The 15,559-nt window shown below is 46.2% G+C and overlaps 1 protein-coding gene across 4 annotated transcripts in view; it reads right to left on the minus strand.

The window, feature by feature from the left end:
• Positions 1-472: 472 nt before the first annotated feature.
• The window catches only part of LARGE1 (LARGE xylosyl- and glucuronyltransferase 1), a 259,607-nt gene continuing 244,520 nt past the window's right edge, over positions 473-15,559 (minus strand). For all 4 annotated transcript variants that reach the window (XM_069966505.1, XM_069966524.1, XM_069966514.1 and 1 more), the window contains 6 exons: positions 14,013-14,168; positions 11,543-11,706; positions 10,984-11,262; positions 6,807-6,953; positions 3,618-3,813; positions 473-3,440 (listed from right to left, as the gene is read on the minus strand). In XM_069966505.1, the coding sequence (XP_069822606.1) occupies positions 3,243-3,440; positions 3,618-3,813; positions 6,807-6,953; positions 10,984-11,262; positions 11,543-11,706; positions 14,013-14,168 (1,140 nt within the window). In that variant the 3' untranslated portion in view covers positions 473-3,242. The remainder of the gene's footprint in view (positions 3,441-3,617; positions 3,814-6,806; positions 6,954-10,983; positions 11,263-11,542; positions 11,707-14,012; positions 14,169-15,559) is intronic.

Genomic DNA, 15,559 nt, shown 5'->3' on the forward strand with positions numbered 1-15,559 from the left:
ACAACTGAAAATAAACAAATGTTCTCGAATTTATTTACAAGCCATTTACTCTGGAGACGCTGCCGACGCATTCACACGCCACAGGGGGGCCGAGACGCCATGTTGCCCCTGGCAACCAGACAGAGGTCACAAAGTATAAATGGGCGGCTCTGACCGATTGCCATTGGCAACAAGGCCCGCGTCCTCCTTTAGAGGCCTTGTGTCCTTGTTCTCATCCGGGTTTACACACTGCGGTCATATAGGACACATGTTTTCAGCAAAAACGCTGCGGCTACTTAATGTGAAAGTTACACAAACACCGCGATATAACCGCAATGTGTGAATAAACTGTAGGAGAAGGGAAAAAATGGTGATTTAAATTTTTTAAATGAGAAATTTCCAGAAGACGCCATCTTGTTGCTATAGCGACCAGAGTGCAGGTTTCATTTTCTAACCTCTATAAAGAAAGTTAAACCTACATTCTGATTGGCTGCTATGACTCTCAAAGGGTCAAAGTGGAGGCAATGCCCCAGGCAGCCAATCAGGTTCAAGCTTTCATTTCTCCTTTGCTTGTTCTGATTGGTTGCTATGAGCAACTCTCCTACATACAGCCAGTGCCCTAGTTACCTATAGCAACCAATCAGATTTCAGCTTTCGTTTCTTAAACCACGATTGGTTGCTATAGGCGACAAGTCAGCTGCCCATATCAGCCAATCAGATTGCGGCTTTTATTTTCTAATTTGTATTAGTTGTCCCGGATATGGCTGCGTGCATCCAACCAACCAACCACAGCGCCATACCTGGTCGTGTATAGTATTGCAGAGCAGCCCTATTCACAAATAAGCTGAGCTGCAATACCAGACGCTGCCTATAGACAGGTGCGGCGCTGTTTTTGAATTCTAATTTTCTAATCCTGGACACCACTTAAGTATCTCCAGCACTATTGAGACACTAGTCTTTTAAAGGGTTCCCCGTAAAAATTATTCCTACTCAATAGTGACTGGTTGCTATGGGCAACAAGGTCGCTTTTCCTCCGTGAGGCCCATCCTCCACCATAATTACAGATTAGGGTTGTATTGACGTGAATGGGAACGAAAACATGTCACACAGACCTATCTCCCCGAGAAGATAATTGTAGATTACTGTCACCATGGAAAAAAAAAATCACAGATACATCTGATGGCGAGAGAGAAATAGAGAGCAACGATGAAGAATTTACTCAGCAAGTGAGCGAAAAGTGGAGCGTTAGATCACAGGGACGATGGCCAATGATGACCCTACAAAAAGAGTTCTCAAGATGGCCGAAAACTTTGGGTTGGAGGTGGGGATTGGACCATACATGCTTACTTGTTTCCTCCGAGATGTGACCCCATTTATATTATTACCCCTATACTGATATAAGAATACTTGGCCAAAAATAGAGAGTTGGAATCCATCATGAGATAAATGGACGCCATACAACCCCTAAACCCCCTTAGGAGGCTAAAACCCAACTCATCCGAACCTTACGTCCACCAGCAGGAGTCACTGGTGGACAATCTGTCTGCATACGCATTAGCTTGTTTTTGGAACCTGAACCTGTTTTTTGAAGTTGTCTTTATATGTGTAGAGCTGGCGTACACAGCTACCTCTCCTTATTCTCCAACTATATGCCGCCATGTGCGCACGTGGTCTGGTTGGCCATTCCCAAAGATCATTACCTAATGAACACTCGGCATTTGACTCCCGGCAGCTGGAGAAGTCGTATGTCGGGACTTCGTAGGGCGGCATCCAACTTCTCCAGGCAAATACTGGGGTTTGGATGAACGTTACCAAACCTGAATTTTGAACACTGGATGCTCCTCGCGATCTTCATTTCGCTCAACTTTCTTTTATAGCCTATCTTTCCAAACTATACAGTGAGAATAATTTTTAAAAAATGATATGATTTGATGGACACATCATGGAGACCTACAATATACGTCGGATGAGAACAGAACACGGCGTTTTTTTTGTTTTTTTTTTTCCTTTGTCTCCTAGCGTCGTCTTCCATTGGTTAACAAGCAGTCGCCGACCGCAGGTCTAGTGCATTAGACTTAATGTTCTTCTTTGTAAACATGACAATTAATACTGAACGGTAAAAAATAGTGGAAAAATCCATTGGGTTCTAACTCCTCCGTCCTTCGACGCTCTCTCCGGTGGGACGGAACTTTCCGCTTCGCTGTCTTTCTCTTGGGTCGAATCCCTGGGAAATATTAGTTACCCTTATTTCCGTGCACAAGTTCGTCTTTCCATCGTCGGCACGGGCATGGACTGTGTTCCGAGATGAAAGTCCAGTAGGACATTGCATAGTAATGTGGTTCTGGGCTTTCCGGGAACGTACGGAGCTATGATTTTTCTGAAAATGAACATGCCGCAGTATAAATGGCAAAGCCCTACAGATGTCCAAGCCCACCGTTGTCTCCCCGATAGCGGGATCGTCTCTGGTCACCGCTCCTAAAGGATTGGGTCCACTCTTACTTCTAGTCTTATAGCCTGAAGATTATGGTATCACCACTGGGAGACGCTCGGCATCACCATATAGTGTGTCACGTTCACCTTCGAAAACCATAGACGTGCCATGACGATGGTGCGCCAATGGCTCGGCGCAGTCCATAGAGATAGCAGGGCATGAATATTTCTGATCTCTTTTATACAGCGATGAATACAATACAAAAATAGAAAGAAATGCCCTTTGGATCTTTACAATGTCAACACTGCTACTTTGTTTTTTTTTACATTTTTTTTTTTTTTGCGTGAAGCTTTAAAGATTTCACACCAAATCCCTTATTCCTGTTTCGGTACATCCGTCCATCGTCCCGGGAACCCATAAATACCCTTCTATCCTCAACAGTAGTTATGGTGGAACTCCAACTCGAACCTGCTTGAGCACATCCTGGTAATTTCTAGAACAAATTGATGGTGAAGCAGGTGGTAGGGATTAGGGTAGAGAGATATGGCTGACCAACCATGGGTGTCACAAACAGGACACCACGTCTGGCAGATCTCCTACACCTAAGCTTTGTTCTGTAGCACCAAGGAAGAAGTCGAATCACCCGGAACATTCTATCGACCTGGATCCACATCGGTCTGTTCTTTGCCTTGATGATTATTGGAGTCAAAGGGGCAAAAGAGACAATAGGCAAAAGTTCCTCAAATGACCCAGAGGCCTCCAGCCAACCACTGCTGGTCAGTGCCATGCCATGATGTTCAGCACACCAAAACCCTTCCATCCCCAGGTCTTGTTAGCTGTTGTTCTCCGCAGTGAGGTATTTGAGAGCCGTGAATCCGTACCGCCGCGACATGTCTTGTTGGAATTCCTCCTTCAACGTTTTCAGGCAAATCCGATATTGCTTGTTGGAGCGGAACTTAGTGATGTCGAAGCTCGGGGCGTGGGGCATGTGGATCATGTAGGCGTTCGGCAGCACTGTGAATTCATATTCCTATAGGAAGAAGAGGAGAGATCAGAGACGGCCTTGTCATCATAGACAATATTATACTGCTTAAAGGGAATGTCCCCTATGTAACACCATACCCTCTTTTCGGGTCGAGCCCTTATGTGGATATATTTCAGATATGACTGCCACCATCTTTGGTCCCATTCAACAACTATCATTTACCTGTGCGTCCAACTCCATGATGTGAGCCACTTTGTTCCACCCGAACCCAACAAATCTCCGGTCGTACTCCGGGCAGTTCCGTCTGACCACCACATAGGGTTCGAAATCCGCCTCCCATTCCACGCGGTAAGGAGTCGTCGCGGTCCTCCATTTGGCAAAGTTGGTGGGAGCGTGACCCTTAGTCCAGACGTGGTACCTGGAGGAGGATAACCTGAATTTAGTATAACGGGCAGACATTTCTGGAAATTTTTTGTGTACATTAAACGGATGAAAAAAATGGCAGTGTGGACGAAGCCTTAGATGGAGACCGAAAGGCGGCCACGACTAGTCAGTCCCCGTTGTTTGCCTGCACCAACCCCACTAACCACCCAATAAAACTTGAGAACATCCCTTTAAATTGAAGCGTAGTTCCCCTTTAAGAGAACAGAATTCTAGGACTGTGGTAACATCTTCCACTCTTCTCCTTTGGGACTTGCTGCGCTCTCCATCCTGGCTGTACATCAAGGTCTGAGGAGGTATAACTGCGACGTGGCTGTCACCTCCTCCTGTCGCAACCTCAGCTAATTACACAATACGGCCAGCCGTGGACCCCACCGGACACGCCACGGCCCCATAACATCAGGAGGGATCAGTATACGTGACATTAAACATATCAGCTCCGGCCTTCTGGGCTCCGGCTCTGGCCGAGGGGGGAGATAGATTTTTATTTTTTTTTGGAAGCGAAAACTGAGAATAATTTATCCGGAGCCAGGAATAAATGACAGCATCTGCCGCTGTAACCGCAGCCCGGATACTTTCCTCAGGCTGACATATTCCACTCCTGTCACTCACGGATCCCGCTGACGTCTTACAAGTCTACGCGCAATTAATCCGAGCCTCTGAAGGAGCGTCTTGTGCTCCTCGAGAAAGTACAAACCTGAATATATCAATGTCATACACAGCCTGATCCTGAGCTAAATCACGTCCTTTACTCCAGTCACATCCAAAGCTGCATTCAAAATGTCAATACTTTTCCTCTCCCAGCATTGAACATACACTGCTGTATTGTATTGTGGGAGATGTAGTGTTTCCACTATAGTCATCTAACATGGAACACAAGTGAAAATTTTATATATGTTGCAGTAAAATGATACAATCCAGGGACCGCAGCGTTTCATCATTTCCCTAGGGATTTGATCAAATACCTGACCCTTTTCAGGGAAATGACAAAAAGAACGATCGAGGAGTCACCCCGGCTCTATGTTTGGCGGCGGAGGCGGATGGGGGAGCAGAGCGGCACACCTCCCCGGCAGGCATATAGCGGCGGGGCGGACGGGGGAGCAGAGCGGCACACCTCCCTGGCAGGCATATAGCGGCGGGGCGGACGGGGGAGTAAAGAGGCACACCTCCCCGGCAGGCATATAGCGGCGGGGCGGACGGGGGAGCAGAGCGGCACACTTCTCTGGCAGGCATATAGCGGCGGGGCGGACGGGGGAGTAGAGAGGCACACCTCCCCGGCAGGCATATAGCGGTGGGGCGGACGGGGGAGCAGAGCAGCACACCTCCCCGGCAGGCATATAGCGACAGGGTGGACGGGGGAGCAGAGCGGCACACCTCCCCGGCAGGCATATAGCGGCAGGGCGGACGGGGGAGCAGAGCGGCACACTTCCCCGGCAGGCATATAGCGGCGAGGCGGACGGGGGAGCAGAGCGGCACACCTCCCCGGCAGGCATATAGCGGTGGGGCGGACGGGGGAGCAGAGCAGCACACCTCCCCGGCAGGCATATAGCGACAGGGTGGACGGGGGAGCAGAGCGGCACACCTCCCCGGCAGGCATATAGCGGCAGGGCGGACGGGGGAGCAGAGCGGCACACTTCCCCGGCAGGCATATAGCGGCAGGGCGGACGGGGGAGCAGAGCGGCACACTTCTCTGGCAGGCATATAGCGGCGAGGCGGACGGGGGAGCAGAGCGGCACACCTCCCCGGCAGGCATATAGCGACAGGGCGGACGGGGGAGCAGAGCGGCACACCTCCCAGGCAGGCATATAGCGGCGGGGCGGACGGGGGAGCAGAGCGGCACACTTCTCTGGCAGGCATATAGCGACAGGGCGGACGGGGGAGCAGAGCGGCACACCTCCCTGGCAGGCATATAGCGGCGGGGCGGACGGGGGAGCAGAGCGGCACACTTCTCTGGCAGACATATAGCGACAGGGCGGACGGGGGAGCAGAGCGGCACATCTCCATGGCAGGCATATGGTGGCAGGGCGGACGGGGGAGCAGAGCGGCACACCTCCCCGGCAGGCATATGGCGGCAGGACGGATGGGGGAGCAGAGCGGCACGCCTCCCCGGCAGGCATATGGCGACAGGGTGGACGGGGGAGCAGAGCGGCACGCCTCCCCGGCAGGCATATAGCGGCGGGGTGGACGGGGGAGGAGAGCGGCACACGTCCCCGGCAGGCATATGGCGACAGGGCGGACGGGGGAGCAGAACGGCACACCTCCCCGGCAGGCATATGGCGGCAGGGCGGACGGGGGAGCAGAGCGGCACACCTCCCTGGCAGGCATATGGCGGCGGGGCGGACGGGGGAGCAGAGCGGCACATCTCCATGGCAGGCATATGGCGGCAGGACGGATGGGGGAGCAGAGCGGCACACCTCCCGGTAGGCATGCAGCGTTGAGGTGGATGAGAAGCGGAGCAGACAGGCTGGGGGAGAAGGAGGCACGTCGCAGGGCGGGGCGGATGGGTCTGGAGGCGGACGAAGAGCAGAGCGGCACACCTCCTGGCAGGCATACGGCGGTGGGGACAGACAGGGAGCCGAGCGGAGTGGACAGGGGGGGGGGGGGGGGGGTCAGAAGGTGCGTAACAAGGAAGACGAGTGGAATAGGGAGCAGAGAAGCAGAGGAGGCGGATGGGGAGCAGAGCGGACTACAACTTATACACACACACACACACATATATATATATATATATATATATGTAAAAAGAGAGAGAGAGTGTATGTATAATTTTGTAGTACCTATTTGCTGCCTGTAGGTGTCGCTGTTTCCTAAGCTAAGGGCAACCAACAGCTTCTGTGTGTAACAATTTGAATAATAGGAACAATAGTGACATCTACAGGCAGGACCGAGGAACTGCACAAAATTATTCCCATAAAATTTTAATGGGGCGAAGGAAGAGGGGGGGGAGGGTTATCAGGGGTTAATACCCACCTAAAAGTGAATAAGGTGCCCATATCCAACATGGAGAGCAATTCAGCTTTAGATTTTGGGAAGGAGAGCCGATACCGCAGGGTCTCGAATGCGGGGATGATCAGAGCCTTCTTGGTGTTACTCATGTCCAGCTGTACGACCGACTTCCTGAGAATGAGAAGAACATGTGCAATACAGAGATGAGTTCTCAATAATAGGGTTTCATAGCTAAACTGTACTGCTGTGACTGGTTCGTCACCTCCTACCAGGGACGTACAATACAGAAGTGGGAGATGTAAATGCACTGACACTACTGGACGATCTCCAACACTCCGAACAGCTAAAACCTCCCTGAGGAGATAAACAACTAATTCAGCTCTGCTACATTGCTTCAGTACATAGAACTGTAAAGATATTCCTTGTACTGCAGTTCCTGAATCCACCACTAGAATGCGCTCCAGGACACCACAAGATATATTTAATTTTGCAAGACACGAGCTTATTTATTTATTTTCCCAAAAGGGCGAAACATCAAAGACTCCGGGACGTTAATAGCGAATCCTCAGATGATGTTCCTATAATGTGTCCTGTCTGATCAGTGTCTGTTTACTAACGTATTATCACAAGCCGAGACCATCAATTTACACAGGAATTAGGTGGAAAAAAAATCCCAATATTTCCTCACAGAAGTATTTACTATAAAGACATCCAAATAATTTCCCCTTATAAGGTATAAAAAAGAGAGAGAAAACTCCATATATATATTCTGCCCCCTATATACAGGAATATAATTACTATAATACTGCTCCTATATACAGGAATATAACTACTATAATACTGCTCCTATATACGGGAATATAACTACTATAATACTGCTCCTATATACAGGAATATACTATAATACTGATCCCTATATACAGGAATATAACTACTATAATAAGCAATAGGAGAAAGTCCAGCACTCACCAGTTGAAGTCTTCATAGATTTATTGCGTGGAAAACATATGCAGGGAAGGGGAGATGGAACAGTGAAGGTGCAGGCGCATCACCTGGGATAGCTATTTCGGGACTCCTCCCTTCGTCTAGCCAGGCCTGGCTAATAGTATGGTGAGTGGTCATACTATTAGCCTCCGCTCAATATAGACTGGACTTACGTGTATGCAGTGCAGGCTACCTGTCTCTCCATTCCCTATAACTACTATAATACTGCTCCTATATACAGGAATATAACTACTATAATACTGCTCCTATATAAAGGAATATAACTACTATAATACTGCTCCTATATACAGGAATATACTATAATACTGATCCCTATATACAGGAATATAACTACTATAATACTGCTCCTATATACAGGAATATAACTACTATAATACTGCTCCTATATACAGAAATATAACTACTATACTACTGCTCCTATATACAGGGATATAACTACTATAATACTGCCTCCTATATACAGAGATATAACTACTATAATACTGCCTCCTATATACAGGAATATAACTACTATAATACTGCTCCTATATACAAGAATATAACTACTATAATACTGCCCCCTATATACAAGAATATAACTACTATAATACTGCCCCCTATATACAGGAATATAACTACTATAATACTGCTCCTATATACAGGAATATAACTACTATAATACTGCCCCCTATATACAGGAATATAACTACTATAATACTGATCCCTATATACAGGAATATAACTACTATAATACTGATCCCTATATACAGGAATATAACTACTATAATACTGCTCCTATATACAGGAATATAACTACTATAATACTGCCCCCTATATACAAGAATATAACTACTATAATACTGCCCCTATATACAGGAATATAATTACTATAATACTGCTCCTATATACAGGAATATAACTACTATAATACTGATCCCTATATACAGGAATATAACTACTATAATACTGCTCCTATATACAAGAATATAACTACTATAATACTGCTCCTATATACAGGAATATAACTACTATAATACTGCTCCTATATACAGGAATATAACTACTATAATACTGCTCCTATATAAAGGAATATAACTACTATAATACTGCTCCTATATACAGGAATATAACTACTGCTCCTATATACAGGAATATAACTACTATAATACTGCTCCTATATACAAGAATATAACTACTATAATACTGCTCCTATATACAGGAATATAACTACTATAATACTGCTCCTATATACAGGAATATAACTACTATAATACTGCTCCTATATACAGGGATATAACTACTATAATACTGCTCCTATATACAGGAAAATACTACTATAATACTGCTCCTATATACAGGAATATAACTACTATAATACTGCTCCCTATATACAGGAATATAACTACTATAATACTGCTCCTATATACAAGAATATAACTACTATAATACTGCCCCCTATATACAGGAATATAACTACTATAATACTGCTGCTATATACAGGGATATAACTACTATAATACTGCTCCTATATACAGGAAAATAACTACTATAATACTGCTCCTATATACAGGGATATACTACTATAATACTGCTCCTATATACAGGAATATAACTACTATAATACTGCTCCTATATACAGGAATATAACTACTATAATACTGCTCCTATATACAGGGATATAACTACTATAATACTGTTCCCTATGTACAAGAATATAACTACTATAATACTGTTCCCTATGTACAAGAATATAACTACTATAATACTGCTCCTATATACAAGAATAAAACTACTATAATACTGCTCCTATATACAGGAATATAACTACTATAATACTGCTCCTATATACAAGAATAAAACTACTATAATACTGTTCCTATATACAGGAATATAACTACTATAATACTGCCCCCTATATACAGGAATAGAACTACTATAATACTGCTCCTATATACAGGAATATAACTACTATAATACTGCTCCTATATACAGGAATATAACTACTATAATACTGCTCCTATATACAAGAATATAACTACTATAATACTGCTCCTATATACAGGAATATAACTACTATAATACTGCTTCTATACACAAGAATATAACTACTATAATGCGGTTCAGGGAAGAAACAGAGTGCTGCACCTCACACCTATGGCTGATACTAGTGCCGCTAGGCTAAATAAAAAACACATCAGAATTTTGTGTATGAATTGATCAAGCCATACTGCCCCATGTACCTCGTGCCGGTATCTGATACACATGGGTCCCTACACTAAGTCCACACCGTGCCAGTCAGTGGCCACCAACCCCGCAGGCGTGCACAGTCAGGGAACGGGGGCCATGGGACGGCCCTGCGACCCCCATGCCACAGGACCAGACCCAAAAACACCACACCAGAACCCGGCCAGTACCGCCGGCGGAGGGGTTGCCCCCAAGCAGCACAAGTCTGGATAAGGTATTGCGCTCACCATAGCTGCAGCAAACAGAATGGGAAAAGACAGGAGGGATTAAAACCATGTGCACTCAGGTGTCTCCTGCTAATTGCGGTCATGTGGGTCTCACCAGGAGGAGTGCAAAACACGGAGAAAAGAGAGAAACAAAATGCGGTTCAGGGAAGAAACAGAGCGCTGCACCTCACACCTATGGCTGATACTAGTGCCCCTAGGCTACTACTACTATAATACTGCTCCTATATACAAATATATAACTACTATAATACTGCTCCTATATACAAGAATATAACTACTATAATACTGCTCCTATATACAGGAATATAACTACTATAATACTGCTCCTATATACAGGAATATAACTACTATAATACTGCTCCTATATACAAGAATATAACTACTATAATACTGCCCCCTATATACAGGAATATAACTACTATAATACTGCCCCCTATATACAGGAATATAACTACTATAATACTGCTCCTATATACAAGAATTTAACTACTATAATACTGCTCCTATATACAGGAATATAACTACTATAATACTGCTCCCTATATACAGGAATATAACTACTATAATACTGCCCCTATATACAGGAATATAACTACTATAATACTGCCCCCTATATACAGGAATATAACTACTATAATACTGCCCCCTATATACAGGGATATAACTACTATAATACTGCTCCTATACACAAGAATATAACTACTATAATACCGCCCCCTATGTACTCTCCTTTTCTCCTCCCTTACCTCAGGCTCTCATAGAGTCCATACATGGGCAGGAAGTCTATATCGGAGAGGAACATGTAGGGGGTGCTGACGTGCTTCATGGCCACGTTCCTCAGCAGGTTGACCGGGTAGAACTGTCCCTCCTTGTAGACGATGTGGTAGCCCACGTTGCGGCGGTTGAGCAGCACCTCGGAGCCCTGGGCGTAACGTAAGAACTGCTGGGCCTCGGCGTCTGACAGGTATAGGGCCAGGCTGATGGGGCCCTCCCAGTGTTTGCAGATGGCTTCAAGCATCTGGAGCCTGGAGGAGGAGAGGAGACCCTGAACAGTGAGGAGATGTTCCACCCATAGTCTATACAACTCTACGTCTATATAGACTTATAGGTGTAAAGTAGAATAGGCTCAGTTGCCCCTAGCAACCAATCAGATTCCACCTTTCATTTCCCAAAGAGTCTGTGAGGAATGAAAGGTGGAATCTGATTGGTTGCTAGGGGCAACTGAGCCAGTTTCACTTTACACCATGTCTGATAAATTTCCCCCACAGTGTCAGTATAAGGGGGACCCCACCGCCTGCCACCTACCTGTCCATGGACAGCTGCGCCACCAGGGTGACATCAGTGTCATCTGCCGCCGGCTCGTACTCGTAGTGCAGGAAGTAGAGGTGAGTGCGGTGGACGGTGAACCGCTCCCGTCTGAACTCGTAGCACAGGTCGTCCTCGTCCAGCTCGGACAGCTGCTTCTGGAGCTGCGGACAGAGACAAGACCAAGATGAATATCGACCAATGAAAAAAAATAAATAAATAAAATATTTGCAGTACCGCCACTGACCATCGGGGGAGCTGTAGAAATCTGCAGAGGTTTGTTTCTTTACATTCTTAAAGGGATAGTCCATTTTTAATGATATGATGTGAGTTCTGACTAGGGGACAGGATGCTGATTCACTTCTTGGACTGCAAGGTTAAGCCCCTCCCTGTTAATAAACCACACCCCTTCATTAAGCCCCACCCTCTTCCAACACCTCAGACCAAAATGAGGGAGACTAGTAGGTGATGGAGACTCATTTCTCTTCCTGTTTTCTCCCTTATATCTGAGCTTTTATATATATATAAGAGATCTAGCAGAGCTCAGTGTCATGTAGCAGAGCTCAGTATCGTGCAGTAGAGCTCAGTATCGTGCAGCAGAGCTCAGTGTCATGTAGCAGAGCTCAGTATCGTGCAGCAGAGCTCAGTATCGTGCAGCAGAACTCAGTGTTATGTAGCAGAGCTCAGTATCATGCAGCAGAGCTCAGTATCATGCAGCAGAGCTCAGTGTCGTGCAGCAGAGCTCAGTATCGTGCAGCAGAGCTCAGTGTCATGTAGCAGAGCTGAGTTTCACAGATGTGGACGAGATGTAGCTGAGAGGGTTTCCAGTTGCAGCTAAGTTGTGAAATCAGTTTGTGAAATGTTGGTGTAGTTGAGCTGGGATGAGATATAGAGATGTAGTCGTTTGTAGTCAGATGTAGTGGAGATGAGTTTGTCATACACAGCTGTGGCCTTTTCATTCCAGCGTGGCCAAGTTTTGCCATATGCAGCTGAGTATTTTAGGTGATGGATGTAGCAGAGCTGAGTTTGTCATAAGGAGCAGTATAGCACTTCTCTGATGAATTATGTATACGAGATGTAGCAGAGCTGAGCTTTTTAGATGTAGACGAGACAAGTTGCTCACATACATACAAATAACTATGTATACAGATGTAGCAGAGCCGAGGTTTTCCAATGTAGATAAGACACATTAGTCACATACAGATGGAGTATGTAAGCCAGATGTAGCAGAGCTGAGGCTGTTATTTGGCACAGCTTATAGGCTTGTCACATACTAGTATGGATAGAGATGAATTATAAATGCTGCGGTGTAGTACGGCTCAGCTGCTTCGATATAGATGAGACAAGTTAGTCACATGCAAATGATCTGTGTACGCCAGATGTAGCAGAGCTCTGGGTGTCAATTTGGCACAACGCACAACGCCATATCACATACCAGAGGCGTTGCATACAGATAAATTACATGGGCCTGATATAGCAGAGCTGAACCTGTTATGTGTAGCTGAGACAAGTTAGTCGCATACAAACAAATTATATCAGATGTAGCAGAGCTGAGACGTAGGTTTGGCATAACTCATAGTCATTTCACAAACTAGGGTGGTTGTATACAGATGATTTACGTAAGCCAGATATAGCAGAGCTGAGCGTGTCATGTGTAGCTGAGACATGTTAGTCCCATATAAATGAACTACATACACCAGATATAGCAGAGCTGAGCGTGTCATGTGTAGCTGAGACATGTTAGTCCCATATAAATGAACTACATACACCAGATATAGCAGAGCTGAGCGTGTCATGTGTAGCTGAGACATGTTAGTCCCATATAAATGAACCACATACACCAGATATAGCAGAGCTGAGCGTGTCATGTGTAGCTGAGACATGTTAGTCCCATATAAATGAACTACATACACTAGATATAGCAGAGCTGAGCTTGTCACATGTAGCTGAGACAAGTTAGTCACGTACAAATGAACTCTATATACCAGGTGTACAGTATATCCCAACCTTTTACATGGGACTGCAGGTAATCATGGCGCGCTGAATACAAAGGCACTATTACTACGTCTGACAAACACAGCTCTGCTACACTGAGATTATGTAGCCCACTAGTACAGGGCATGTAGAGGAGCATTGACGCTTGTCAGGGCACAGATTTGTTAAGGCAGAGGTTGGTGGGATGGCGTTTCCAGGGCGGGGGGTTCCAACCAACCCAGGTCATGTGACTACACGCTAAGGACTCTGCTTGCTGTCGGTGAATGGACACAGGTGTCAAACTCGACAGCCAAAGGCTATAAGATCCGCACACCCAAAGGCTGCCCAGGCATGATGGGAGTTGTAGTTGTGCCACAGCTGGAGGTCTGAGAGTTTGACACCAGTGATCTAGAACTCTAGATGAGGTTTCCAGTCACAGACAGCAAGCAGAGATCTGGACCAGAGGAGACCTGGCAGGAGATTGTGCGCTGCTCACGTTCTCGCTGTTGACGTCGGTCTCGCTGGGGCAGCCGAACAGCTCCCGCCGCAGGAGGTTCCCGTCGTACTCCAGGAAGGTCAGGTACAGGTTCCGGAAGAATTCCACGTGTTTGTTCTTGACTCGTAACTTTTTGGGAGAATTCCAGTGAATAACCTGCAAAAAAAGAAAAAATTGTGTTAGAGACCCTGCTTTGTTTCCTGAAATACTCTGTGCTGCTGGGAGACTCAGCTCCTCCCATTATCAGTCTGTGACCTCCCACTTGTCTCCACCCTCTCACATCAATACATTGTTCTGTCACACCCAGGCCGTATATCATCACATGACCGCAGAGAATACTGCCCCCTATGTGATCAGCACCCTCCTCTCCTGAAGTACTCTGCGCTGCTGCAGGACTTAGCTCCTCCCATTATCATATTAAGACCTCCCACTTGTCTCTTTTACCCACCTCACATTATAATACTGTCCTATTCACACTCAGCCCCTACATAATCACATGACCAGAGAGAACACTGCCCCCCTATATGATCAGCACACTCCTCTCCTGAAGTACTCTGCACTGCTGGGAGACTCAGCTCCTCCCACTATCACATTGTGACCTCCCACTTGTCTTTTTTTACCCTCCTCACATTATAATACTGTCCTAGTCATACCCAGCCCCTACATCATCACATAACGGGAGAGAACGCTGCCCCCTAAATGATCAGCACCCTCCTCTCCTGAAATACTCTGCGCTGCTGGACTTAGCTCCTCCCACTATCACATTGTGACCTCCCACTTGTCTCTTTTACCCACCTCACATTATAATACTGTCCTATTCACACCCAGCCCCTACATCATCACATGACGGTAGAGAACGCTGCCCCCTAAATGATCAGCACCCTTCTCTCCTGAAAAACTTTGTACTGCTGGGAGACAGCTCCTCCCACTATGACATTGTGACCTCCCACTTGTCTTTTTTTACCCCCGTCACATTGTAATACTGTCCTATACGCACCCAGCCCCTACATCATCACATGACTGGAGAGAATACTCTCCCCCTATATGATCAGCACCCTCCTCTCCTAAAATACTCTGCGCTGCTGCGGGGCTTAGCTCCTCCCACTATCACATTGAGACCTCCCACTTGTCTCTTTTATCCTCCTTACATTATAATACTGTCCTATTCACACCCAGCCCCTACATCATCACATGACTGGACAGGACACTCGCCCCCTATATGATCAGCACACTCATCTCCTGAAATACTCTGTGCTGCTGTTCTCCTTCCACTATAACACCCAGTCTTTTCCCTCCCACTTGTCTCCCTTCCTCACCTCATGTTATGGCCCCCATCCTTACATCATTCCATTAGCAGAAAGGTCACTGCCCTTACAAGATCAGTAGCACTCTGCTGCTGAAATGCTCTGTGCTGCTAGTAAGGACTTTTCTACCTCTACTGTCTCTACTTACCCCTCACTTCTCCCTTACCTCATTAGCCGAGCTGTGCAGGTTAGTGCAGTTAGAAGCATACAGTGTAGCTGCCTATAGGTGGTGCTAGACACAGT

This window comes from Dendropsophus ebraccatus, chromosome 1, assembly GCF_027789765.1.
Source record: "Dendropsophus ebraccatus isolate aDenEbr1 chromosome 1, aDenEbr1.pat, whole genome shotgun sequence".
NCBI classification, from domain to species: Eukaryota; Metazoa; Chordata; class Amphibia; order Anura; family Hylidae; genus Dendropsophus; species Dendropsophus ebraccatus.